Genomic DNA, 26,899 nt, shown 5'->3' with positions numbered 1-26,899 from the left:
TTCTCGTTCAGTTCCTGTCACGGGTGCATTGTCTTCTCGTGGTGTTATCGGTGTACAGAGATGAACCTGTTTGACGTTAAGCCGTATGTCGTGGCGTGAACTTCATGTTTGTAGTGAGCAGTACATGGTAGATTTTTAGGTCGTCGATGTCGAAACTAGACTACAGACAGATCCACCGTTGTTAGGCTGTTATCATGAGTTCAGGTCAGCATGCCTTATCCGTAATTGATCTGTTTATGGTTTAATGCTGCACTCAGCAATATTCCTGTTATATGGCGGAGGTATGTAAATAATCTAGTCTGGACCAGACAATACAGTGGTCAACATCACGAGCATCGATCTACGCAATTGGGATACGATGACATTTGTCAATCAAGTCAGCGAGTCTGACCAGCCGATCCCGTTAGTCGCCTCTCACGACAAGCATGGGTTGCTAAAGACCAATATCCACAATTGACAAATAGATCAAGTACGATTTTGTGTTATAATCTCTTTTCTTTATTACATGCATATCGGGTATGGCTAATATATGCTAATATATAATATATTGCAATATACCTGTTTCTCTCCTTGAGGTCTACCACCTCTGCCTCCCCCGATCCCTTCCCACCTCGAATGATATTTCATTATTCGAAAGTCATCGGTACTGTTTCAGAAACCAGATCTATGTACAGTGGTTTCTGAGGGACACTGCCACCTTCCAAATGTATTACGGCATTGACATCATGACGTACAGTCTTCGGAAACAACAGATGTCGGTGTTATTTTAGTTAATATATTTATTATATATTTGCCAGTAAAAGTTGAAATATATAACCTGTCATGGTACTACAGAATACCGGATACCTACCAGCCATGTTGTTTAGTGTCACGTCGCCCTGACCCTAACGGTAACCCTACCCCTAAACCTTACCCTACCTAACTCTAACCCTAACCCTAACCCTAAACCTTACCCTAACTCTAAGTAAACATCGCGTGCTTTCAAAGATGGCGGGAGGTATCCGGTATTCTGTAGTCTTATACCTGTCATCTTTATTCGGTTCAGTTGTAGGGGTGGCCCTGTCGTTTTTGAAACGATGGTAGTGGCCTTCTGTTCGAATCCCTATTTCGTGCTATCATGTTTCTAGGTTTACATTGTCACATCCTAACCCGCGCTCGCTGGTTTCACTTATACAAAGGTCAACACTTCCACCACCCTCATGAAGAGGCATGCTGAAATTTACATGTTATTAAAGGCGGCGTTGATCTGATTCACTCACTCGTTCACTCACTTATTTCAGGAGTAATCGGGCGTGTACACTGGCATACTATAAGTAATTGCCAACTCAACGTCTTTACAATAAAGATAGAAGTACAACGTTATCTTCCTATTTTTTAAAGAAATTATTGTTGAGGAGCCTATGTTGCAAAAACGTGTCTCGAGTACATCTACTCATACACCAGGCGTGGCTTGGTAATATCATACCTTCCTTTACAGGTGTGCCTGGAGTGATAGATATGAGATTATTATAGCTAACACACCCAAGTTGTGTGTAAGCCTGTGTCCACTGCTTTTGTCATCCTCTGTTTTATACTGTATCTTGAAGCCTTTGAATGTCCTTGCCGAATCCGAATGGAACTCAATGAGAAGGTATTTCCCAGTGCTGTTGTAGGAAGGCGTCATGAAGCCACAGAAGGCTCCAAGTTTGGGTGACGTGAGAGAATTGCCTGCAAATAATCAATCATCTATGAAATCGAAGAAGGGGCATTATCGCGTTGCCGCCCTTACAAAAACAAGCAAAACGTGTCAAAATTAACCAAAGTGCGACAATGTCCCTTATACTATTCCATACTCCATCACATTTCAGAATATGGACCCGTGAAGATCCGGGTTAGAATTGATCTTCAGTAGCCCATGCTGTTAGAGGCGACTAACGGGATCGGGTGGTCAAGCTCGCTGACTTGTTTGACACATGTCATCGTATCCCAATTGCGTAGATCGATGCTCATGCTGTTGATCACTAGATTGTCTGGTCCAGACTCGATTATTTACAGACCGTATAGCTGGAATATTGCTGAGTGTGGCGTAAAACTAAACTTACTCACTCACTCAGAATATGGATTAATATATAGTGAACAAGAAGTAGTTTGTAGTGAAGACCTCTTAAATATCGCCAAAATAATCATGATTCCTAACTGCATGTTTGCATTCCTTATATATATACACAGGTATCACCGACGAAGTAGTAAGTATACTATTTCTGAATTATGTCGGAAATATGAAAAATGTTGAATATACAACACATTAATATTAACGGGCTAACAAAACACATTACCATCCAACACTCTTGCCCAGTCGTATCTACAGAACAGTTGGTTTTCAATGTTGGAATCAATAACCCGCATCTGAACTGTATTCTCGCCTGGTGCTTCTATAATCCAACGACACCGGGCTTCACTGTAAACGAGACACACAAATAAATAGGCGTATGTTAACGTTTTGAACAGGACAAAGCGGAACACATCACATCAGATCAAACTAGTACATAAATGAAAATTTGCAAATAAAAAGAAACAAAACCAGTTTCATTATCAGAAGAAATCTCTTCTAAGAGCAGACTGAGAATATCGTTCAATTCTGTTTGTATCACAGGCTTGTATATATTTATCTCTATGAAATGGCCATGATTCACGAACAGTAGGCAATCCACTATAAACATGTATTTGAGTTACTATTACATGGCTATGCAGATCTGGCTGTTCGCATAAATCAAAACATAATTTAAAATTTTTCAAACATATATTTTTCAATCAAAATGATTTTTGTTATTATTGCAATTGTTCAATTGTTTCCCATCTTTATGTTCTTGTCTGACCAACTAGTATATTGAATGTAAATAATATGTAAATTCTGTAGAGAGGGTGTTCTAAGTTGTATAACTTGTACCACATCCTTTTCTCATGAATAAAATATGTTTAAAGCAAACAAAACAAACGTGTATATCCTCTAGAGTTATGTATTCTCTTACTTTTGATACATATCAGGGTACCCAGGCGTGGTCAGAAACTGAGGTGACACTTTGGCTGTTAGATTTGCTCCACAGTGGTATTGCTCTGAAATTGATCATTTGATCGTAGATCCCAAATGATTCTTTTTTAGTATTGATATGAAAAAGTGATGAAAAAGGCTCGATTACAACTGTATTAAGTTGTCCAAAAGACATTATTGGTTATTGTAACGACGCAAGCCAAGCCTGCTTATGTTTCAGGATGAAGTAAATACCATTTCTGTCCTTATATGTCTTTTGTTTCTTAATTATGCATAGTTTACTTACTGTTACTACAGAGTTACGTTCATGATATTAGACAGAGACAGTTTTATGTAGAACATAATCTTCATCTTTGACATGGCAGGAATGACAACGGCACAAGAATTTGTATCGAAACGTCGCACTCACAAAATATAAGAATTTGTTATCCATAAAGCTTATTCAATATTGTACGTCCCAACTTCCATCCGGGGCGAATGGTATCCTGGACGTCTAAGATGTCGCAGGTTGCTGGACATAGTTAAGATATAATCCATTGATAGAGTTATGTCCACTTGGTGTGTTCAAGCGACCATTCATCTGGGATTGAAAGGAATAAACATTCGTTATACTTTTAGAAGTATTATCACCTTCATGTACCTGTGGTGGCGAAATACTGTAGTCTGAATCCTTTATATGTTCTATTTGAGTTGGTAGTAAAGTGAAGAGTCATGCCTCTGGACTTGCTCGGAATGGTTGGTGTCATCGTCCCGCACCATGTGTTTATGTGTCTACTGCTGGTGTTTTACCCTGCAAGAACAAGCCACACATCCCCTATACCCAAATACAGCATGTGGGGTTAATATCAGCAAACATTCGGCAGAAAATAAGGGCTGCCACTTCTAAGCTTACTTGTACTAAGTTATTGAAATTAGAACAACAAATTGATCAATCACACACATCCACAATCAAAGTTACAAATAAAACTTTCCTTTGAGTTTGAAACTTTTATACAGTCAAATATCGGAATAACTTGTGTGTGTCTAAATGGCTTGACTGAATGTACATTTTTTAGATTGAATTATTAAAACACAAGAAAGCATATTGGGTACATTTCCATCTACTTAACTACCAGTATAACTGCATTTACATTCTATAGAATACTGAGTTATCGCAGAAATAAATTATGTGCTCACCATCATATACTTTGACAGAGTCGTATTTGCATTCCATCTCATTCTCAAGTGTAGAATCCAGAACCACAATCCGTATCATGTCATTCTGTGCAGGTTCTCTGATACTCCAAGTACAGCTGCAGTTACTGGAACAAAGCAGATGACATGTTGTACACACCCCAGCAATACACGTATATATGTGTGTTGTTTGCATCCAGAGTGTTACATTATTAGTTACAATAAGGAGACAGGGGAGACTGTTAATTGACAATGGTCACATGGAATGAGCAACCAAACAGCTTTCCCAGGAAAGCGGTGACGCCTGACGTAACTGATTTAGGATCTACACCAAAATATCGCCACCTTCACACCAGAAAGATGTTTATCATCGATACAGAATTTGACACGACTTCACTTCTCTACTGTAAGTTGTGCATGCTAATGCAATGGGTTAGACGGAATCCGGACAGACAGCCTCAACACTGATGTTCAGTACGGTGTGCCATGATGTTAACACACTCTTTCTGGTTTTGATGTTTTCACATGCCACAAGTTATTGAAGCCAGCTTATTTATGATGAACAGTAAGAGAGATGTGTGCTGGACAACCTATTTCATAAACTTTATGAAAAGTGACGAACTTGTGTTCGTGAGAATATAATACTTTGATTACACCATGCCATTTAGAAAATGGTCAAATGTAACATATGTTATATTATGTACATATGTTATAAATAAGAAAGTGTAAATCCCAAATATAACATATGTTACAATACTTACTTTGGATAACCAACAGGATAACCAGGTGATGTTAATTCCTGGGGCGAGTTTGAAGCATTGAGGATACCCCCACAGGTGTAATTTGAACACGATCCAGCTGTGAATATAAGAGCACATTTTGAAGACAGTGACAATGACTAAATTAGGAATCCATAGGGATTCCTTGTTAGAATTGGTTCCTTACAATGCTGTACTGCTTTTAACATCCGACTTAATCAATCGAGTGGTTTGTCTGGGTGCATTTATGTACACGTTGTAGCTTTTCAACGACCTCCATCGATGTGGATTGTTACTCTCAATACTCAATACCAATCCTTGGATTTATTTTCCACCCCGACCTTTTTACAGTCTGTCGTCATACTACTGGAATACTGTAGGGTGTCAAAGCGACAAAACCCTTACCACATTCATAAGAATGCTAAAAGCACAATTGTACAATTGTGACTATATCATGAGCATATATTTGTTTCAGAAGAATTACAGCTGCATGGTGTTTGTTTGTGAATAAATCGAGTCTGGACCAGGCAATCTAGTGATTGACACCATGCAATACGATGACAGAGCATGTGTTTATGAATCACTATGAAATAGTGATGATACCAGGTGTTCGCGGAAAGATGAGCGTATCCTGCACCACCGGTGGCACCCGTGATAAACACATGCAAAGTCGTGTCAATTGTTCACCTGAAAAAAATCAGGAACGTGTGGTACGAGCAAAATATTTAATTGCATCAGATATCATTTTTGTCACTGATGCATCAAAGTTCGAAATGTCCTCCTCATGTCCTCCCTAAAACTTCTTGAAAGCAAGTTACACAAACATTCATCCGCAATGTTGAACCCGTGACGATACTGTCCGGTTTAACGGGGTCTGAGTGTAGATGATCATGTAAACTGAACCTGTTATAAGACAAGGTATTGAGGACGCTGGTATAATTTGTCAGAGAATCGTGGGTGGTACTTGTATTTATCGTAATGGGCTGGGATCTACCATCGTCATAGATGATGTATCGAGGTGTCACCAGTGGTTTAGTTCTACAAGCTTACCGACTGTAGCTACGCATCCACTCAGTGTGAGGAACAGACAGGAGAGGAACGTAGAGACATACACACACATTGAAGCCATTCTGTCGGCGATGTTGACTCTTTAATAAGTGATACGTGGTCTACAGTGATAACAAAGTGATACACTGGCGATTGAACATTGTTATCTGATACAACACGATGTGACCTCTGACCCGAGTATCAGTATCCACCATTACTCACAGCTGGTTTCGTGTGTTTGCTATTCTTGCGACAGCACTTATGCCTACTTTCGTAATAAACAGTAAAACACGTCAAAAGCTGTTGCTTTTCATTGGTCTTTCACAGAGAGACTGTTTCAAAACAAGGAAGTCCAATAAGACCTGTAAAACAACTGTAATCAAGCATGTTTCGTTTATTAATAGTTCTCTGATTACATTCATGTCTGTTTGCAGAAGCCAACATGTATAGCATGACCAGAAATTATTGAGGATTTTAGGAATACGTTTAATTGGATTTCTAGTATAAACAACCTTGACCAGCTATCAAGTGCTTGGTTTCATTCAAGAGAGGCAACTCCGTTAATACTTTTCCATTAGTTTGCAAAGAGTTATCCCCCTTTGTTTACTTGCTAGCAGACGACATTTTCAGTGATCCTCAGTATTGATGATTTAGAGAAGAGTAAGCTGATTTAAGAGTATTATAACAAGGACATCAGATCAGCTAAGCTTCAAGTAGAACAGGCATCGTTTTGTCCACTGTTTATCGTGTTTTGGAAGATATTGCAAATGGATATGGCATTGAGCACCAGGGAGGTGCAGGGAGGCCCAGAAAATTGACTGTCGGTGACAGGAGGCGGCTTGGTATTCTTGTTTCTAAAAACAAACGAAGGAGTTTAGAAAACTTAAAGCTTGATATGATTGATAGAGGAACTGTGTTTGTCTGTAAGGAGACAGTTAGAACTGAGCTGCATGCAATGGGTTGGCAGAAAAGTCGAGGAATTCCATCACCGATCATGAAACCTGAACAAAAGGAGCGAGGGTTGAACTGGTGCTTACAGCATAGAATTTATAACTTGAACAATGTGATTTTCTCAGATGAAAGTTCTGTGTGGCTGTTTCCGAATACACTGAAATTCTGGACCAAACAAACTGAAAAACCTTTGTATCAGCGCCCAAAGTACAGTGTGGGGTGGCATATCTGTGTTAGGGGCAACGCCCCTCTGTGTATTTGAAGGGAATATGAACAGTGAGCGGTACACAGATATTCTCAAGGGACATTTACTTCCATCCGCTCACGTGTTCAATGGAAATGTTTGGATTTTCCAGCAGGACAACGACCCAAAACATCGTTCAAAGCATTCACAGGCCTGGTTTCGGACCCAAAATATGACATTATTAGATTGGCCAAGCTATAGCCCTGACCTAAATCCAATAGAAAATGTTTGGGGACTTATGAAGGAAAGTGTCAATAAGAAAAAGCTGACAAATATTGCTGAAATGAAAGCAGAGGTGGTCCGATATTGGGACAGCATGGACCACGACTTTCTAACTTCTTTGATCAGTAGTATGCCCCGCCGCATTGAAGCCTGCATTGCTGCCCATGGTGACTTGACAAAATACTAACTGTTCACCTGTCTTTGAATCTGGTGTTATGTTCTGCTAGTATTCACATTTAATACGTGAGTTATGAGTGAAAAAATAAATAAATTACAATCTTTTAATTCTCAATAATTTCTGGTTGTACTGTACATTAAATACTTTAAACATCCTAATACATCTAATTTGATGAAATATCTGCTGTGTTTAATTTGGAGAATCTTATGTGACTGATTTAAAATGATGTAAACATATATTTGGAACAAAAGATTGCATTGTGATAACTGAAAAGCACTTAAATATATTAAGAATTCACCTACATGTATTTTCAAAATAATTTAATTTATATTTGTTTCTTTTGTATGAAGATAAAATACATTTTTGATGTGAATTTGTATACATTAATCGCTTTGGTCTGCAGTTGACAGACTTTATCGAGAATGCATGGTTAACACCCCTTGAAACATGGCTACCGAAGTCGATGTTTGTCGCGGGAAAATAACAGGGTCAATAGTGAATTTAAATTGTTAAAACAAAAGGAAATTGGATAAAGAAAATCTATCATGTTAAAATGCCTAGATGGCTCGTGCAGGCATACACCAGGATTCTGATAAGCGTATATAATCTATGTCAGGCATCCAGCAGGACGTTGGTATCTCGTTTCCACTTTGTCAATAGAACTAGCAATTGATGGAGATTCTGGTACGCGCTGTGTAATTGATGTGCATCCAGGCACACGGTCTATGTAGTATTCCGGTAGCTGCATGGTAACAACAGAGGGTCCTCAAATTGATGAAGATACAGGGTACCTCTGAAATAAAAGAGTAATAGTACCAATTGTAAGCTTTGTACAATAGCGAAATGTGGCTTTGAAGACAACTGTTCCACTCGTTTGTGAGTGAGTGAGTTTAGTTTTACGCGACTTTCAATATTCCAGCAACTATCACGACGGGGGACACCAGAAATGGTCTTCACACATTGTGCCCATGTGGGGAATCGAACCCGGGTCTTCAGCGCGACGAGCGAACGACTTAACCGGTAGGATACCCCCTCCGAACCTACCCGTGTGTCTCTGTCTGTCTGACATTATTACATGCACCTGTGCGGGAGCATTAGTTCACATTGATAAAAATAACAATATTGTAGTTATACCACTAATACTTCTGTATTAAGTAACACACAGTATACTGCCTGCGAGCCAACACTTTTCATCCCCTTGATGCCGGGCGCCAGGCACGGTAACAACAAGTAAACGACATGCAGAAAAACAAGTTTTATTATCAAAGTACAAATACACACACTGAATTTTTGAAGCACATAATACATATTTTATATCATAACATGTTTTGTACGTGCTCTAAAAAGCTAGAATAAAATATGAATATTTTCCATATAACTCTTAATACTATTCGTTTATAATGAAAGTTCACATTGTCAATACGAGGTCAACATCAATCGCGTTTCACATACGTCACCAAATGTCTGATAAACCAGACCGGCATTCGGAAGTTTGTAAATAAAAGAAATGATTGGGAATCAATCGCGGGTCAAAAATCGTGTCTTGATTCACTGAATGGAATTCACACACCCTCCAGACGGGACATTTATCTCATCGAACGTACATGTACTAGATTTAGAATCAATGTGGTCGAAATTCCAAAATGCTGACGCGAGTCACGACAGCGATAAGGAAACTAAATATTTCATTACATGTATCGTTTCCTTTAAACACTACGTCGGTTCGGGTGGGTTAGTGCATGCTCTATGAGTCAGTACAAATACAATACATGATAATGTACATTGTTCAATGATGCCTACCGCTTGTGGCATAACTGCCTTCTTGATATTGCACGAGTACTACTGCTATTTCACTCACGTACCTAGCCACCCCACCCGCTCGCTACCCCTATCTTCCCCTCTCCGCTACCCTTGTAAATCAAATGTCTGTTCCCTTATCATTTGGCCTACAACCTTTTGGATATAGCGGTTGGGTTGCCCGGCGGTAATTTCTTTGAGCACATAATCGTGACCAGTATGTTTACCCACGTTTTAGCTGTCAGACTTCACATTGTCTAATAGACCTGAGATATGACCCTGGTGCATGCGTCATGTAACGCTGAATATAAACCCCAGCACTGCAGCAGTGTTTACGACCTCGTCGGAACTTGGTTTGTAACAAATATGCAGGGAAATAGATACTGGCTTTTATAGGGACAAGGTTTTTCTAACGTGTGACCGTGTGACTCGCGGTCAAGGGAAGCATCAGGACAACAGAGATGAGGATATCACTACTCTTGCATCTCTTGTTCATCTGTGCGCACAAAGGTATATCTATAATTTCACCTGTTGGAAAACAATATATATGACATTGTCAGAAACAAAATGCGTCTGTTTGATTTAATTTGGTTCAGGTATGTTTAGGATTTCTTGGTTGACATTTGATTTTCTAAATAATGTAACGCTGCGGACATTCTAGTTCTGTACCTCTGGCGTATAATGAAAAACATGCTGAGGTTGCCATGGTCGGGTACCATCTTCTTGCCATCGTACCCAAATGTTTGTAGCTAACCTTTCAATTATTGATTTGCCTGGCCGATATTTTACAGGTTACCTTGATATGACAGTAACGTTTGCTGACTGCGTTGAATACATTAATTAACTCTAACTACTGTGATAGTTATAGCCAATCTGCTGGTGCTGCTCTATCTTTCATGATGCAGGAGCACAATATGACTTACATATATGCACCAGTATTCTTCCACAATAGTTAACGGTCTTCTATATTTACCCTATTCCAAGTGTGCCGACAGCCGCGACCGGATGGACTTATATTAATGTTATCGTGGTGTGTGTAGCGAGTGAATGAGAGTTGTTTTATGCAACAGTTTTCGGTTACGCCATTCTTCTTAATGTAGACGAAAGGCCTGAAGTGGTGCAAGCCTCACCAGCTTGATGAAAGGTTATGCTTCTGAGAGTCCTGAATAATACCATGGACAAATTTTGAATTTTTGTATCTTCCTTTCAGAATTATGTTCCAGTTATGTCACAAGGACCATTTACGTTGGCAGTGTTCCGGGAACTATTGAGGCTAAACCACCATACGAGGGGTAAGATTTAGTTCCAGAGCATTTTACCTTGTAAACAGTACGAGTGACCGAGTTTTATTTTATGCCGCTGCTGTTAGCAATATTCCAGCAATATCACGCAGGGGGACACCAGAAGGGGTATTCACACTTTGTACACATGAGGGGAATCGAACCCCCCTCCCCACCACCACCCCCAACACACACATACACACTCAAACACACACACACACACACACACACAAACACACACACACACACACACACACACACACACACACACACCTATATGTATAGTATGAATATCCTAAGGTGCCTGTAAACCTGCTTACAAGACCGTATTGTATATCTGAACTCGTTTTATTCTTTCATTTAACGTGTTTCTGTAAAGATTCAAAATTCAAAATTCAAAACTGAAATACTGTATCTGATGCATCCAGCATACACTGAGAATTACATATGTGTTATTAAAAGAGGTTATATAATATTATGAAACAATTTCCACGGTAAGGAAATTTTCAAATATACAATAAAGCAAATGCTCATCATGTATCGATTGGGAGATTAAATCTATCGTCACTATAACTATTTTTATTCATATAATCACGTGTTTTGGAGACAGTGATCATCACTTTTAAGATACAAGTGTATCGCATTCGTAAATATTACTGGTGAGTATGTGAGCTATAGAAATGGGATTCACTCATTGTACCAATGTGGGGAATCGAACCCAGGTCTTCGGCGTGACGAGCGGACGCTTTAACCACTAGGCTACCCCACCGGCCCAAACTATTACTAGAACAGCCACAGATGTAATCGAGACTAACGTAGCCCGTGTGACCGATCACCTCTGTGCGAGAAATATTTCTACTTTTCCTTTTGTGCATAGAAGTACGGAGCACCGAGTAATTTAATGTTTCAACAGAGAGAGAAAGAGGGGGCGGGGCGGAGAGAGATCAACAGGTCAGAATTGCTCACCAAATTGGCACACATCAGTGAATCCATTTGCATAGATCGAGATAGACAGACAGATACACACACACACACACACACACACACACACACACACCTTCTGCCTCAGGTAAAATGTGTTGAACCTTCTGCTTTGTGCTTTATACACTAAGTCTTCATATTTCAGGTCAGCTGCGTGGCGTTTCTTGGTTAGTGATGTGAACGGTCACCTTACCTTGACCGTCAACACCGGGTTGACGCCTACGAGGAACTGTTCCAACCATAACTCTGTCATAAGTATCAAAGAAGGTATTAGGTTTGATACATACCTATGTTGTTTGTTTTGCACTATAAGATAATAGACTCCAAAACATTGGAGTGCTTTTGGCTTTCGACTTACACTCTGTGACCTAAATACTGTTTGTTGATGCACTGACGTCAGCTGAACCATTCATAGAAGAATCGTTATGATTAATGTTCATTTTATTCTTAGTGTTTTGTACTCATGATGTCTGTGAGGTCACGGTGTCAGGTGCTAGTAGTACAAATTGTTTTAATATTGTCGACATAACCTTTATTGGTTAATATATAACTCATGAGGATATGAACTAAGAGGAACTCTAACGGTTTGCACGCAAAATCACTAATTTTGGGACTGCTTGATGCCATATAAATAGTTATATACCATTTTTTTTAAAGTAGGTCAAAAGACATAAATTATTGATTGTGTGCTTCTATTGAATGTTTATTTAAATTCTTGTTTCTTTATAATTATCCATGGGTTCCGTTTTTGTGTGAAGACAAAGGTAGAATTTGATGTTTGCAGCCTATGATAACAGAGAGGTGTTTCTCTGCGGTGACGGAGACTATGAAAGTCATGGGACGGTTGTTACTGCATTCATTACATGGCCACACTTTGTCCGGATAACCTACAGATCAAGAAGTAAATGTAAGAGTTGATTACATAAACTATCTTTTTTCTTCAATATACATTTGAGTTTTGATATTTCTTACAACTCTCTAAAGAAATGGAAGTATAAATTTAGGTTTAAAGACGCTATATAACATAACACTTATAAATAATAAATAATGCATTTCTTTCAATAATACTAACTATTAGCTCTCAGGGAAGCTACCACATAATATATACACCCGTGCATCAATTAAGCACCACCCTATTTTGAAAATAAGCTGTGATGCTACAGAAAAGTTAGGGTATAGCCATCAGCTTAATCAACCTATAGTTGAAGAAGCTTTATCCATTGACAGTTTTACAAATACCATAACCTCTTCTATTCTTTATGAAAGAATATGTTGATGAAAATGTGATGGGACTGAAATTTTAGCCAAAATAACTATTCCTCTCCTACTGAAACTACACAATTAAATTAAGTTTTGACCAAAAATAACAATTCTGTTATATAGCAACATGACATTTACACATCAAATAAGCTTTAATTATGCATAATCAGGAAGAACCCGACTGTCAAAGATTCAGACCTTTTTCCAACAATTCAGATTGCTAATTGACAAAAACCGAAAAAGGCCACATTAATAAGTTTTGGGAATAAATTTTGTATGATTTTGAGTTTATTGTATTGAATAAACACTTCTCCTTGCCGGATACTGATAATTGCAGCTACAATCTATGATTTTTTGTGTGTGTAAATCAACTTGTACTGCATTTTAAAAATGTACTGTTTTATAGTGTGACTGTAACTTAGTTTACAAACTTTCATCCATTCACAATAAGGTAACTTGTTTTAGGACAGAAAAACACCTGTTTTAAATATAGGCAATTATCCTAATTAAAGTACATGGTAATTTCAATGATGACCTTTTTGAAATGTTAAATGCTTGCGCTATCAAATTATAAAGGTTATTTTTCGGAAAGAGTTTAGAATTTCATTTCAGACAAAATTAATTGGTAAAAATTCTGGGTGGTGCTTTTATGCACGGATGTATATTTTTAAAAATTGTGTATTTAGATTACAATATTTAAAAAAAGGTCAAAGTAGGAAGCTAGAGCGAGTGCGTATGCCCCAATACATATAATATAGTGCAAAATTGTGTCAAAAAAGTGTGACATTGCGCCTTTAAGGTACAGTTTTGCGTATTTAATTTGTGTTTACTTTGAAAGAATGACTTTACTTTTATTGTTGTATCTGTCAACTTCAGCTTACCATTGCATCAACGAATTCCACGCAACGCCCACTGGAACCGTCTTGAGATCGACTGACACCTTGCGGTATGAAACGATATCTCTCTCTCTCTCTCTCTCTCTCTCTCTCTCTCTCTCTCTCTCTCTCTCTCTCTCTCTCTCTCTCTCTCTCTCTCTCTCTCTCTCTCTCTTTCTCTCTCTCTTTGTGTGCAGACATTCAATATTAAGTTGCTTAAATATAATGAAACATGTTAATATCAATTCACTGATTAACATCAGGAGGTTCATAACATGTCGCATGCTGCAGAAAGTCGCAGTACATGTGTATCACCAAAACACATTTTTTTTGGACAGCCTTTATGAGAACACACAAATGCATAGAGCAAAAAGACACACGTAATGCTCCTAGCTATGAAATCCTAGCAGGGACATTGTGGTATGCGACATTATAAAAATTAGCAAAATGTTTTTGAATGACCAAAGAGGGTTGCAGGGTCCCTTCCTTGTCCCTTCTAAGATTCCATACTCAATGCTGTATTTGTGCATAATTGTGCATCATTATCAGTTCCAGCATGTATGGAGACACATGTAGATGGAGTATCCAAAGCAGAACAGGGTACAATGTCCGTGTTCGTGTGTTAGAATCTAAGCTCCAGTTGCCTTGCTCCAGCAACACGATTAGTGTTGACGTTGGTATGTGTTTGTTTTCTTCGCAAATTATATCAATTCTACATTCTTTTAAAAGTTTTGTTAATTCGGGAAGGTCTACAGAAATGGATCAGGTGGTCAGGCTTTTTGAAATAGCTGAATGGTTGTGATAATCGACCAATGATGAAGTTGTTTATTATATCAACCACTGATTTCCTTTATCGAGGTTTGGTTAGATACATGTCGCTATAGCTGCATTATTTCTGGCAGCATTTTGAAATAAGCTTCACACACCTACGTACACACAGTTACACGTTCTTTCTTATGACATCCGTTTAATTTCCTTTCTTTTCTTTGAAAGCATCATACATGAAACAAATACTCATGATAAAGTCACATTTGTACAATCGACTCTGCTTTTAGCAGAGATTTATTATGGATGTAGAAAGGGTTTCGTCGCTCTATTTGAATTGTATTTGAATTCATTGTTTACATATGACTATGCATGTCGTATTGTTTGAAATCTCCAGATGTTAACAGTACGTTGTCATGGTGTGGTGCGGAAACGTCTTCCTTCTCGTCCTATCACTCCACGCTCGTCATCCGGTTCAACAGATCCAGCATCGCTGATGGTCATGGTTTTGTCATTAGTATTACCGAAGTACCAGAACCCAATCGTAAGCCAAGAACTGCATCAAGACAATACGCTATCTTCTTATCTTTGCTTGTGTAAATTGAAATTACCATGTGTCAAATAATGTGTACATACGTTTCAGAACAAAAGAAGGCATGCACTCATGTTTGATTGTGTTGTTGCATTTGCAATAGATATAATACGGAAAAATCTGTTTGAGATTGCAGTGTTTCAAGGACTGTAACTGCCTTTAAACCTTTCGAGTGTATACTTTTCTTTGTCCGACAGTTAGTCGTTGTGAGACAGCTGTGGCACAGTGGTAAACAAACTCTGAGAGTCTATACGTGAAGGAATAAATAACATCATTGATAACACTATTAGTTAGTATGGTCCTTAAATGACATTTTGAGGAATACCAGATTAGTATAAAATAATGTGTAAATGAGCCACTTTAGTACAATTGGAGCGACGTTTCGTTCTGACACCGTTATTGAGCAAGTGATGTCCAGAGAATGAATGGTAGGCATAACCAATATTTGAGGTCGTGCTTGTACATTGGCATAGATATGCTGAGAGTGTTGTTGAGCGGAGACGTCGATTATGTATACAATTCGAAAGATAAGGTGTTTGAATGGCAAAGAGATAAGGAAGAGTTCCACTTTACTTACATCCCAAATTTATGCCACTGCACAAGCACTATCTCGAACTTGTCTTTATGCCTGTGGTTCATACTCTTTAGACAGGCTTTATTGATAACAATTTCATAATTTCATGAGTGCGACGCTTGACAACAGTACAAGCATCGGTATCGTTCCTGCCTGACAACGGTACAAGAACCTGTATCAAAACATCGCACTCACGAAATATAGAAGTCGTTGTTCCTAAAGTTTGTCTTTATTGTACTTCCCAGCTTTGAAATGCCATTCACAGAAGACATCCATACCTTGTTTATCACTTCCTTCACAACGGTGGGAGAAACTACACACACTTTACTACAGTTGTTCCTCCATATATCCTATCCTTACTTATTTTATCATAATGTCTTGTACTAAGCATTGTACATTCACAGAGTGCTACATATGTAAAGGTTCATAAATTCCAAATCAGGATTCTTTACGACTGACCTTTGCTGTATAAGAATTGGCTACGACTCCAAACATTTTTTCCTTGAAACGATTATTGTTGTTTGGTGTGCATGTTTCTTGTATGCTTCATGAACAATATTGGTGACTTATTGTTGTTCGTACAGCTGTGCTCATCAGCAGTTGTGAGTCCTCGTATAACGCTTATCTCGAGCCTCACGCACTAACAGTGAATATCCACTCCTCCTACATCCACGATATACCGACCTATGAACAAAACAAGAGGTAAGAGTTCTACTTCTGAATTTATTCACGGAGATTTGGAACATTATCATGAATATTTGATTCTCTATGTTTTGTTGAGACAACTGAGCAAACGTCCTGTAATGCGTGGGCTGAGGAGGTTACACCTTGTTAAAATAAACATTCCACGAAGGCTATATAAAGATAACCTCCATCTCCTGCTCCTCCTCCAGCTACTACTACTACTACTACTACTACTACTACTACCACTACCACTACCACTACCACTACTACTGCTACTATTACTACTACCACCACCACTACTACTACTACCACCACCACCACTACTACTACCACTATTACTATTACCACTACTACTACTACTACTACTACCACTACTACTACTACTACCACTACCACTACTACTACTACCACCACCACTACTACTGCTACTGCTACTATTACTACTACCACTACCACTACCACTACCACTACTACTACTACCACTACCACTACTATAACTACTACTGCTACTACTACTACCACTACTACTACCACTATTACTTCTACCACTACTACTCCTATTACTACTACCACCACTACTACCACTACTACTAATACTACTACCACTACTACTGCTACTACTACTACTCCACTAAATGACGACCTCTCTGCTGCTGCTGCTGCTGCTACTGTTGTATCAAAAATGTTTACACGACAATAATATCATTTCTGTCATAGATTGTGTAGCCTAACACTCGTGACAAGTAACGCGTACGTGGTGCAGGTATCCGTTCGTCGATCGTCGCTGCCTTCGCCCTGCTATAGTCACGCTGTCCAAGTATTCGAAGGTTTGTGATTATAATATGTTGGGTATTTTTTGACAAACTGACAGAGATTCTGTCTGCCTAAACTAAACATACTGACAGATTGGCAATTGCGCAATATGACAACATTATGGCGGTCGGCTAAACTGACTGTTCCTCCGTATCCAGGTAAATTGTAGAACTCTGAATTCTTTAGTTTGTTCTCGTCAAAACTGACGTCAGTGGCGCAGACTTTCCTTATTTCCAGGCAATATAAAGAAGTCTTTACTCAATGCCAAAGAATTGGACAAAGTCAAGACCTAATTGTAAACATCATCAATATGAAACTGTTTTGAACATACACTTGAGAACAGATGTGTTTGATACAGTACCAAGAGCTTCAGATAATCCGTTACTTCGTGTTTCGAAAGTATCTATTTTTCTACATGTATATTCATCATTGTAGTATAAGAAATAAAATACATATATCGTATCATGCTCCAAACATACAGCGACATTCAACTAAAGTCAACGTCTTTAAAGGTAATCATTTTCTAACGTCACGAACAACGGATGACGTTATTCGACATTGTTCTCCTCAATGCAAAAATGTGATTACATATGGCTTTAACTGATGACTCGATAAAATCGTTGAACTGAAGATGCGCAAATACCTGAAAGGTATTAGCCTTGGGCTTCATACCTTTATGGATAATACAGTCACATGATTAACGTCAAGCTGTGTTTTCCCATAAGGACCTCACCTGCGAACATCATGGTGCGAGAACTCTACACCCTCATTCCGGTCACTGGGGAACAATTTGAAGATCTGGTACAACGCCAGCAGTCTTAACGATGGTTCTTTCTCTCTCAAATACCACGCAGTTTTAAGGCCACCGGCAGATATCCCACATTGTGATTTTATTTCACAGATCTACAACCAGACAAATCATTCACCTTCTTCTAAGGACGGTATGTATAAACTCTAAGACATATCTTAAGTATTATACCAAGCATCTTTTATAGAAGGTAAACTGCCTTAAATCTAAACAGGCGTGTGGCATGTTAGTACAATATGCAAAACTTGATCAAATTTGAAAAACACTGCCTTGACTCATTTGTCCAGTGTATAAGTTAAAATCTTTATACAGCTTTCAAGCAAAACAAGAAAGAAGAATCTAATCTTTTTATAAACCTTGAAGATAATTATTCTTCAATCATGGCAATTAGAAAAATGATGATTATATTTTTTGGTCTTTGAATGGTATTAGAAGTGGTGCACAAAAGGCAGAGAGTTTTTATGGACTTTAATTTCTTTATTATGCGTATGAGTAAATCCTTACTCCTTTATCAGGTGAATGAGTAAGGATATACCCCGAAACGTTGTATTCCTCATAATAAAGAAGTGGACATCCATAAAAAAAACTCTTTTGATGATTTTCCTTTTGTATTTTATAAAATCAACGAATGTTTGCTTCACAAACGCAGCATGGTGGTTGTGCCGCACTGCTCTTTATGCCACGACCTTTCCGAGGACCTTAACAGCAACCAAGGATGAGTTCTTCACCGGGTATCCACATTATGAGAGGTATGTCATGACTTGACAAAGTAACCCTTGTGTTTCATTTAGCTTCAGGAAATTTCGATGAAGGGAAACAACTATTTGTTTTCAAAACAGTCTAACGTTTCACTACTAGGTATAATGCGCATGATTAATATTGAATTCTTAAGTTTTTCAGAAATTATATCCCTGGCCTCCATGCTGTTATGTAGTACATATGTAACAAGTGGTTCCTTGCCATTTGATTAGCTATCGAAGCAGTAGAAAGGGAGATGCTTATGTCACGTTTTGGAGCTGAACTATATAAGTGATTTCGTATTATTTTTGTACAGTTTTATGAATATGTAATGTTGAGTTAAGGCATTTATAAGAGTTTACTTTTTTAACACATTTAATTCACAAAGTGTGCACAATCTATACTCTTTACTTCAAAAACACAAACGTATTCAAATCAGTAATATCCCTTAGTCTGTCATGATTATACTCAGCGGGTCTTCATCTTAAACCTATAGTGTCATTAATTCAGTTATCAACTCATGAAGATCCGGGTTAGAACTGGTCTTCAGCCCATGCTTATCGCAAAAGGCGACAAACGGATCGGTAATCAGACTCGATGACTTGTTTGACACATGTCATCGTATCCCAACTGTGTAGATCGATACCCATGATGTTGATCACAGGATTGTCTGGTCCAGACTCGATATTTACGGTCCGCCGCGATATAGCTTGAATACTGCTGTGTGAGATGTTAAGCAACAAACCAACCATCCTGACTGAGTTTTTGTGTTGCCGTTATGTATATACTCACCATCAGAAACAACTATGTGGACACACTTTTAATTACCAGATTGACACGGGAATGGAGGATCTCAGGCAGCTACAGGGGTGTTTATGTTGAAATTGAGAAAAATCCGAACTTGAGTTGTTCGCGTGGAGTCATCAGAGTATACGATTGTAAGTTATCACTCCATACAATAATCTGCTCATGTCTTGTTAGCTAAAAGCAGGCGGTTTCCTTTGACATGTGCTAAATATACACGGTTCGTATACATGTGTGTCAATATACTGCTTCATCTATTTGACAATTACTTCTATTTGTCCAATTACTGTTTTGTCGTCTAATTACTCAAATTCTTCTCTCTTTTTTTGCCTTTTTACTGTTTTTCTTCTGATAACTAAACTAATTATCATTATTCGTTTAATCAGACCCTAACATGAAGTTTCACAATAAAGTATTTGATATCATTGGTATATTTTAGGGTTTGCTTTGATATTTTGCATAAACTTTCCATTTCAAACTAAAGGTGAAGCTCACAACAGCAACTACTATAGATACTTAGGATCTTCGTGCTATGGTAGGAACAACACGTTCCGTACAGCATCGTGCCTGGCTCTACGCTTCAACGCTACCAACCTCCCCAGTGGAAGCAACACGATCTTCTCTCTGACGTACAGAAATCCAGACACATGGTCTCATGAAACAACAACAAGGTGGCCGTGGATTCCAGGTATAGACAGCGCGGGTCCTTCAACACCAAAACTAATGTACCACTGTGACTGTTTGAGTTACAATGGTATAAAATCGCGTGTCTGATTGTATATGCATCACATTATAAGTTTATTTTGGATACTTCGTACAAAGCTTTTTAACGAGCTGGGGGCGGCGGGCTAACCTAGTGGTTAAAGCGTTCGCTCGTCACCCCGAAGGCCCTGGTTCGAATCCCCACATAGGTACAATACTGCGTGGAGCACATTTCTGCTGTGTCACCCGCAGTGATATTGCTGGAATATTGCTAAAATAGGCGTAAAACTAAACTCACTCACTCACTCGCTCACTCACTCACTCTAATGAGCTGGCTATGTCTTTTTATCCATTTCAGCGAATCACACAATGCACCCTGTCTGCAGTGAGGCCACCCGCATACTCACGTCCGGCATTCAGAGTCAGGTGTTGACTATACCTGCAATATCCAGGTAAATATTCATATCGCCTACTTACATATTACAGTCACGTCGTGAAGAAACATGCCATGACAATTTTCCTGGAGAACCTGGCATTATCACTATTAGATACACGTGGAATGGTACAACCGACTCTGCTTTCAGCAGAGATTTCAATGCGAAAAGGATTCCTTAGATTTGACTTTATAACAGCCTGGTAAAGAGAAGACGGATGAAACAGACCAACAGATGTCTAGACATCTAAGATGTTATAAACAGCACACAAAAATATTGATTTATATATTTCCATCAAATTCATTGTTGAATAATTGAGTATTGGCAATGTATCTATGTTTTCCTTATTTTCAGTGTAACATGCAGATGGAGGCTGACAACCTCAGAACCTGTAGACTCTGAAAATCCAATAGAACTGAAACTGGAATCACGAAGGCCAGCCATAAGAAGCCATGATATGTGCTATGACAGGTACCTGGAAGTGTTTGATGGTACGTTTGTTCAACATATAGTTTATGATTTGTCCGATTGTTTGTTTATTGTTTAACTCCGCAATCAGCAATATCCCAGCTACACGACGGCGGTCTGTAAATAATCGAGCCTCGACAAGACAATCCAACCATTGATATCATGAGCATCGATCTGCGCAGTTGGGATACGATGACATGTGTCAACCAAGTGAGCGGGTCTGACCGCCTAATCCCGTTTGTCTCCTCTTGCGACAAGCATGGGTTGCTGAAGACCAATTCTAACCCGGATGTTCGCGGGTTTAAGCGTATTACACCCTTAAGTAATATTATAGCATGTGTTAATGATATCATGTTGATATCTTATATTTCACAGAATTGTTCGAAATGAATGATTATTCCATGGATAAGGAGAATAAGGAGTAAGTTGTATTTTAGCCAGGTATTTTCGTTTCGTTCTTGATAGGTCCATCTTCTAGCTCTCCCCTCCTGGCCAAGTGGTGTGGTCTGTCCAATCAGACACTGGTCAGCACAGGTCAACATATGTTTCTGGTATACACTGGTGGATACAGATACCCATGGTTGTCCTGGCCTGTCCATTACAAAACCATAGCTGACGACATGGTCACAGACCCGGGTAAGTTTAGTATTATAAACATACAAGTTGCTCTATTGAAAATTTACAGTAATCTGTGTGAAAGTATGATTATTTTGTAATTCATAATACAGGATACGGAACTAACTATTGTAAGGTGCCTGCATGCGTGTACGAAGGAGGTGTTTTGATAACAATGACCATCAAGTATGTATACTATCATTCTGCTAATACGTTTGTGAAAGAATTGTAAAGAAATTCTAGGTTTTAACCAATAAAATGATAGAATATTCATGAAAAAAGGAGTTGAAATTACTGTTGATCTCATAATAAATGTAGTTTTTGTGATGTATTTTGTTTCAGCGTCACAGACAGCATCCACTTCAAGCCAAACTGGGACTATTGTAGGTTCGGTCTTTGGTGTAGTGTTGTTGGTTTTGGCCGTAGCAGGTGCTCTAATTGGGTGGAGAATCTATCGTAGAAAGAAAATGTCTCCTTACCAGAACTCACAGATCACACGTCAGAGAGAAGCCGGTAGTTCTGTATTTTCGGTAACAAAGCCATCCTTCTCCAATGCTTTTTACGGTCAAGTGAAGTCCCCAGGGCATGACAAGGAAGGAAAAGAAGACCCTGACACACCCGACACCAATTATCGCCCCGTGTTCCAGCAAAATGAGTACATGACTGTCTATCAGCCGCTTGATCCCACGTTCCCCAACGGTAACGTCGAAGGCAGATCGGCCACCTACGACAACCACTGTAACGACGGCAAGGACGTCTCAGCCCCTGACAACGTGTATTCCATACCTCACATCTACGACAGACCTGAGGTCAACATCTACCAGGACCTCCCTCAGTATCAGCCGCTAAACATCGGCAATGTCAAGGGCAACGTCAAGGGAAAGTCAGTGACGTACGACAACCTTTGTCGCGGTGCAAATATGGACTCTGAGATCTAAGGTGTGACCTTGTGATATTCCAGGAGGCTTGGGGATTTTTGTAGGCAACAGGAATATTAACTTCAAGAAGTCCACAAACCGAACAATGTTTTAAACCCATACCCTTTTTCCAGAACATTAAGCATGTTTGTTACAATCTGATCAATTGTCTATTTCAATTACTTTGGTGGAAAATATATTTCCGACAAATAGGTCCTCTCGACCCCATTCCTCCTCCAGAATATCCACTAAAAGTTGGACGAACTTATAACGAAACGGACCGGCCTGGACTATGAACATATGTTTATGTGTGCGCTTAAAAATTATAATATACAGAGATTTAGTTAATTGCGTTTGTTTTGCGACCTAAAATAAGTGAAGATTTAGTTAATTTTGTTTGTTATTGAATCCTAAAATAAGTGAAGGTCTCAAAAATGCATTAGTATATTGTTACCTAGCCATAGCTGTTGTGTTCAGAAAACAAGTGAACGATTGCCATTCAAGGCGGCTTTTTATACCTGAATGCATGCATGATGCACGTGCATCTCAATTCAATGTTGTGTTTGTGCGAACTCTCCCTTTCCACAAACAAACACATTTCTGACCTCAATCTCAAACAATAATTTATTGGGCGATCCGACCACGATTCATGGTTTCCTCAAACTTGACTTCCGGTGCATATTTAAAAAAATAGGTTCAAATACTTGATACTTATATGTAATTTCCAATATTAAGACGTTTCTTTTGCCTTTTGGTGTATTTTTTTATTGAGGTACTATTCATTAACGTACTGGGACTATTACAATGATTTATATTGCTGTAATTTCTTTCGTGATATGCAATAAACGCTTTCAGTGCAGTTCAAAATATACTTAATACTTCTTGACTTGATATTAAACGGATGCCATCGCATTGCCGTGTTCATGCTATCAACCACAGGTGTGACTGGAACAATGTATACAACTCACATGCCGCATGTAGCTAAACTGATGTGTCCCTCTGTGGTATAAACAACGTTTAATTATGCAAATAATACAGTGAACACTTTCATTCACGTATCTTATAAAGTATATGAATTTAAAATTATATGTTGCTCAAACATGACTGGATACATTATGTTCATGTTGAATGTTTCGTACAATAACGTTCACTCGTGCACAAGACCCGCGAAGGTCCGGGTTAAAACATTGATCTTCAGTAACCCATGCTTGTCGTAAGAGCCGACTAACGGGATCGGGTGGTCAGGCTCGCTGACTTGGTTGACACATGTCATCGGTTCCCAATTGCGCAGATCGATGCTCATGCTGTTGATCACTGGATTGTCTGGTCCAGACTCGATTATTTACAGACCGCCGCCACATAGCTGGAATATTGCTGAGTGCGGTGTAAAACTCAACTCACTCACTCACTCACTCATTCATGCACAAAATATTGTGTACCACTATAAAAATCGTGTACACATCACGTTCACCTGGAGGTGAAAACAGGTTCCCGTCTTCATATTGTTAGCATTCCATCACTATACAATGAAACTTTTCCAATACAAACGTAATAATATATCTTCACTGAGTAGACCAAGAGTATGATCAATTAAGCGTCACAACTCCAAATCTTCATTACATATTCTTAAATAAAAATTACATGACGTTTACATTAACAGTTTCATCTTATTAGTGAAATGTGGCATTTGTGTCACAATAATAAACGTACTGTAACTATGCATTACAAAAGTGTCACTCGTCATTTTAAAAATGCGATTTTTTACTTACGAAAATCAAGACGGTCTTTCAAACCTACGTTTCAAATTATCCACACACCAATGCAGGTGAAAATGCCACTCCTTAGGAACTCCATTTAGAAACCATAAATAACAATATTATTAAAAAAACTACTTCTCGGGTTGGGTTGGCCATGTTTACATACTGATAAGACAAGTGATTTGTATGTCAGATCGGAAATCAACTGTATACGATGATTCACAGCATGTACGATGATGGTGGGTGGCAATCGTGAAACCCTTGCAACTAAACTACATACCCGATTACAGGCAAAAGCACCCTTGTCACGATCAAGTAACAAGTAACTGAAACTACTTTTGACTGTGACGGTGTGGACCAAGAGGGTTAAGATGTTATCAGTCGTGAGCTTGTCGAGACCGGCCAGATATCTTGATATCGTCTCGCTGCGTTCTGGGTCAAAAAGAAAGCTTCACATTTCTTTCCGTGTCAAACTGCTGTACACCTAGACGTCATTACGTCATGAAAGGCGTGTGAATCTTTTGCAACCACAGCATCAGACAAGAAACTGTGACAAGTTACAGTTAAATGTCTTGTTTGAATATTTAAACATAAAAAATAGCATTGATAGCTTGTCAACACGATCTGTTACTAACGGACAATTACCTTAGTGCTACCGGTATTTATGGTGAATATATTCCAGTGCATGCATTGCATGTTGAGTTACAATGCTGATAATAGAGGTGATCCTTAGATGTCTTCATGCAGTGATCAACCCCACACCAGGTTTGTACACATACATAAATCACACTGCCTTTCTTGTTACAGTGATCTTCAAATCAGGTCATGAAAGATTTATTATAGATGTTTATTAAACATGCGCTATTAATGGTGCGGCGCGTGTGTGTGTGTGTGTGAGAGAGAGAGAGAGAGAGAGAGAGAGAGAGAGTGTGTGTGTGTGTGTGTGTGTGTACGCGAGCGCGTGCGTGCGTGCTTTGTGTGCTTTGTGTGTGTGTGTGTGTGTGTGTGTGTGTGTGTGTGTGTGTGTGTGTGTGTGTGTGTGTGTGTGTTAATGTTTAACATTTCCTTCCCGTTAAACGTGCATGCATAATGAATATTACCGCTTAAAGTCATTTTCCAATTCCCAGAAACACATTCTCTACACCGCTTACACATTTGTACATTTTGTTGAACACTGATATTTGACAGAAGGCAGAACATATATACATACGTCCACGGCTAACACGTGTTATGCTGGGTGACATGCGCTGAAGTGACACCTTTATAGGCAAAACGTGCATCTCTAAATAGTTACTCTACATATTTCTTCTGTCAATAGAAGTGCACAGCAAACATAACTGTTGACTCAGATGTCGGGGACAAGGTACAGCTTATACCTTTGATAACCTCGTTACGTTAGGAAAGATGTCAATGCATGGCCAGAACTCACACAGCCGTTGATCTCAAAGTTGTTCAATTGCTGTCCAGACAGCACATTTAACTTTCAGCACATAAGCTAGGTTGTGCTACCTCTCAAGATGCCGCCATTTGCACGTCCTATATATTTAAGCGGGTCTTCCACTTTCTCGTCGTCAAATCCGGGGACAGACGGCTCTTTCAAACTCGCTGTGATGGGAGCTTCTTGTGTAGGTAAGAGTGACATCATCAACAAATTCATCAATGGTACCTCTCCGAAATACTGCTGGCCAACTGTGCAGAACGTTATACCAAAGATATGGACGTAGATGGCCGACACGTCGTCCTTGACATTTTCGACACACCTGGAGGAGCATTGTTTCTCTTATTTACGAGAGCTGGCCATCTTTAAAGGCTGATGCATTTTGTACTGGTCTATTCCAGTCGAAAATGCGGTATCCTTTGAGGACAGTGACTTTGCTTAGAAACTTGATTGCTCAACAGAAGCCAACGTGTGTTCCTGTTTTGGTGGTCGGCAACAAGGCAGACGTAACGACCACATCTCGCTTTATGTCGAAGAAAAAAGCCCACAGCATGGTGACGTCAGTTTGGCAAGACGATTACATGGAAATCTCGGCGAAAGACGACTCAAACATTTCTGACATTTTTACAAGTATCGTGATCCAAGCCTGTTCTGTACCTTCCAAACCAAGACGCCTTACAGCCCAAGCTGCACTCGTCTCTCTTAAACGCAGATTCTCAAGATTATTTAAATATAATCGACAGCGGAGAAGTCCCAACAAAGTGCAACAAGTTATGTATTCTTGAATGTTTGAGATACTAAGTTTAACAGATATCAATATAAGATTCTTTAATATGCTTCTTTACAAATGTTATGTATGGAGTCATTTTTTACACAGATGAATTAAAACGTTTGCATTATTCAGTGTTTTGTGCTTTTACTATTTTCATTCATGCAAAATGGTCACACAAAAGGAAAAGCTTTAATAATCTGCTTTGCATCATAAACTTGTGTTAC

General features: G+C 38.9%; 1 protein-coding gene and 1 long non-coding RNA gene across 2 annotated transcripts; one reads left to right on the top strand and one right to left on the bottom strand.

The window, feature by feature from the left end:
- Positions 1–669: 669 nt before the first annotated feature.
- On the bottom strand, positions 670–14,904 carry LOC124271936. Its single transcript, XR_006897183.1, has 3 exons — positions 14,824–14,904; positions 9,202–9,210; positions 670–680 (listed from the first exon to the last, which is right to left on the bottom strand). It is a non-coding gene; the product is annotated as an uncharacterized LOC124271936 (long non-coding RNA).
- LOC124271935 lies at positions 9,711–23,422 on the top strand. The gene is made up of 17 exons (XM_046707109.1): positions 9,711–9,908; positions 10,609–10,690; positions 11,805–11,926; positions 12,444–12,566; positions 13,796–13,865; positions 14,344–14,471; positions 14,957–15,103; positions 16,310–16,427; positions 17,127–17,236; positions 17,948–18,163; positions 18,680–18,779; positions 19,600–19,706; positions 20,057–20,260; positions 20,633–20,726; positions 21,063–21,199; positions 21,642–21,812; positions 22,134–23,422. Exons 1-17 carry the CDS (start codon positions 9,860–9,862, stop codon positions 22,727–22,729), a joined length of 2,574 nt encoding a protein of 857 aa, XP_046563065.1. The 5' UTR covers positions 9,711–9,859; the 3' UTR covers positions 22,730–23,422.
- Positions 23,423–26,899: the final 3,477 nt, after the last annotated feature.

Source organism: Haliotis rubra, unplaced genomic scaffold (genome assembly GCF_003918875.1).
Source record: "Haliotis rubra isolate DU_JTF1 unplaced genomic scaffold, ASM391887v1 Scf1644, whole genome shotgun sequence".
Lineage (NCBI taxonomy): Eukaryota > Metazoa > Mollusca > Gastropoda > Lepetellida > Haliotidae > Haliotis > Haliotis rubra.
Note: the sequence above shows the minus strand (reverse complement) of the source record. Positions and strands in the feature narration are given on the sequence as shown.

What these genes read in the sequence shown, in the direction of transcription:
- LOC124271935 (XM_046707109.1), top strand. Translation starts at nt 9,860, where the DNA reads ATGAGGATATCACTACTCTTGCATCTCTTGTTCATCTGTGCGCACAAA. An exon ending in CTACAGATCAAGAAGTAAAT is followed by an intron (nt 12,567 to 13,795) that starts GTAAGAGTTGAT and finishes TGTCAACTTCAG; the next exon opens with CTTACCATTGCATCAACGAA. An exon ending in TTCACCTTCTTCTAAGGACG is followed by an intron (nt 18,164 to 18,679) that starts GTATGTATAAAC and finishes TCACAAACGCAG; the next exon opens with CATGGTGGTTGTGCCGCACT.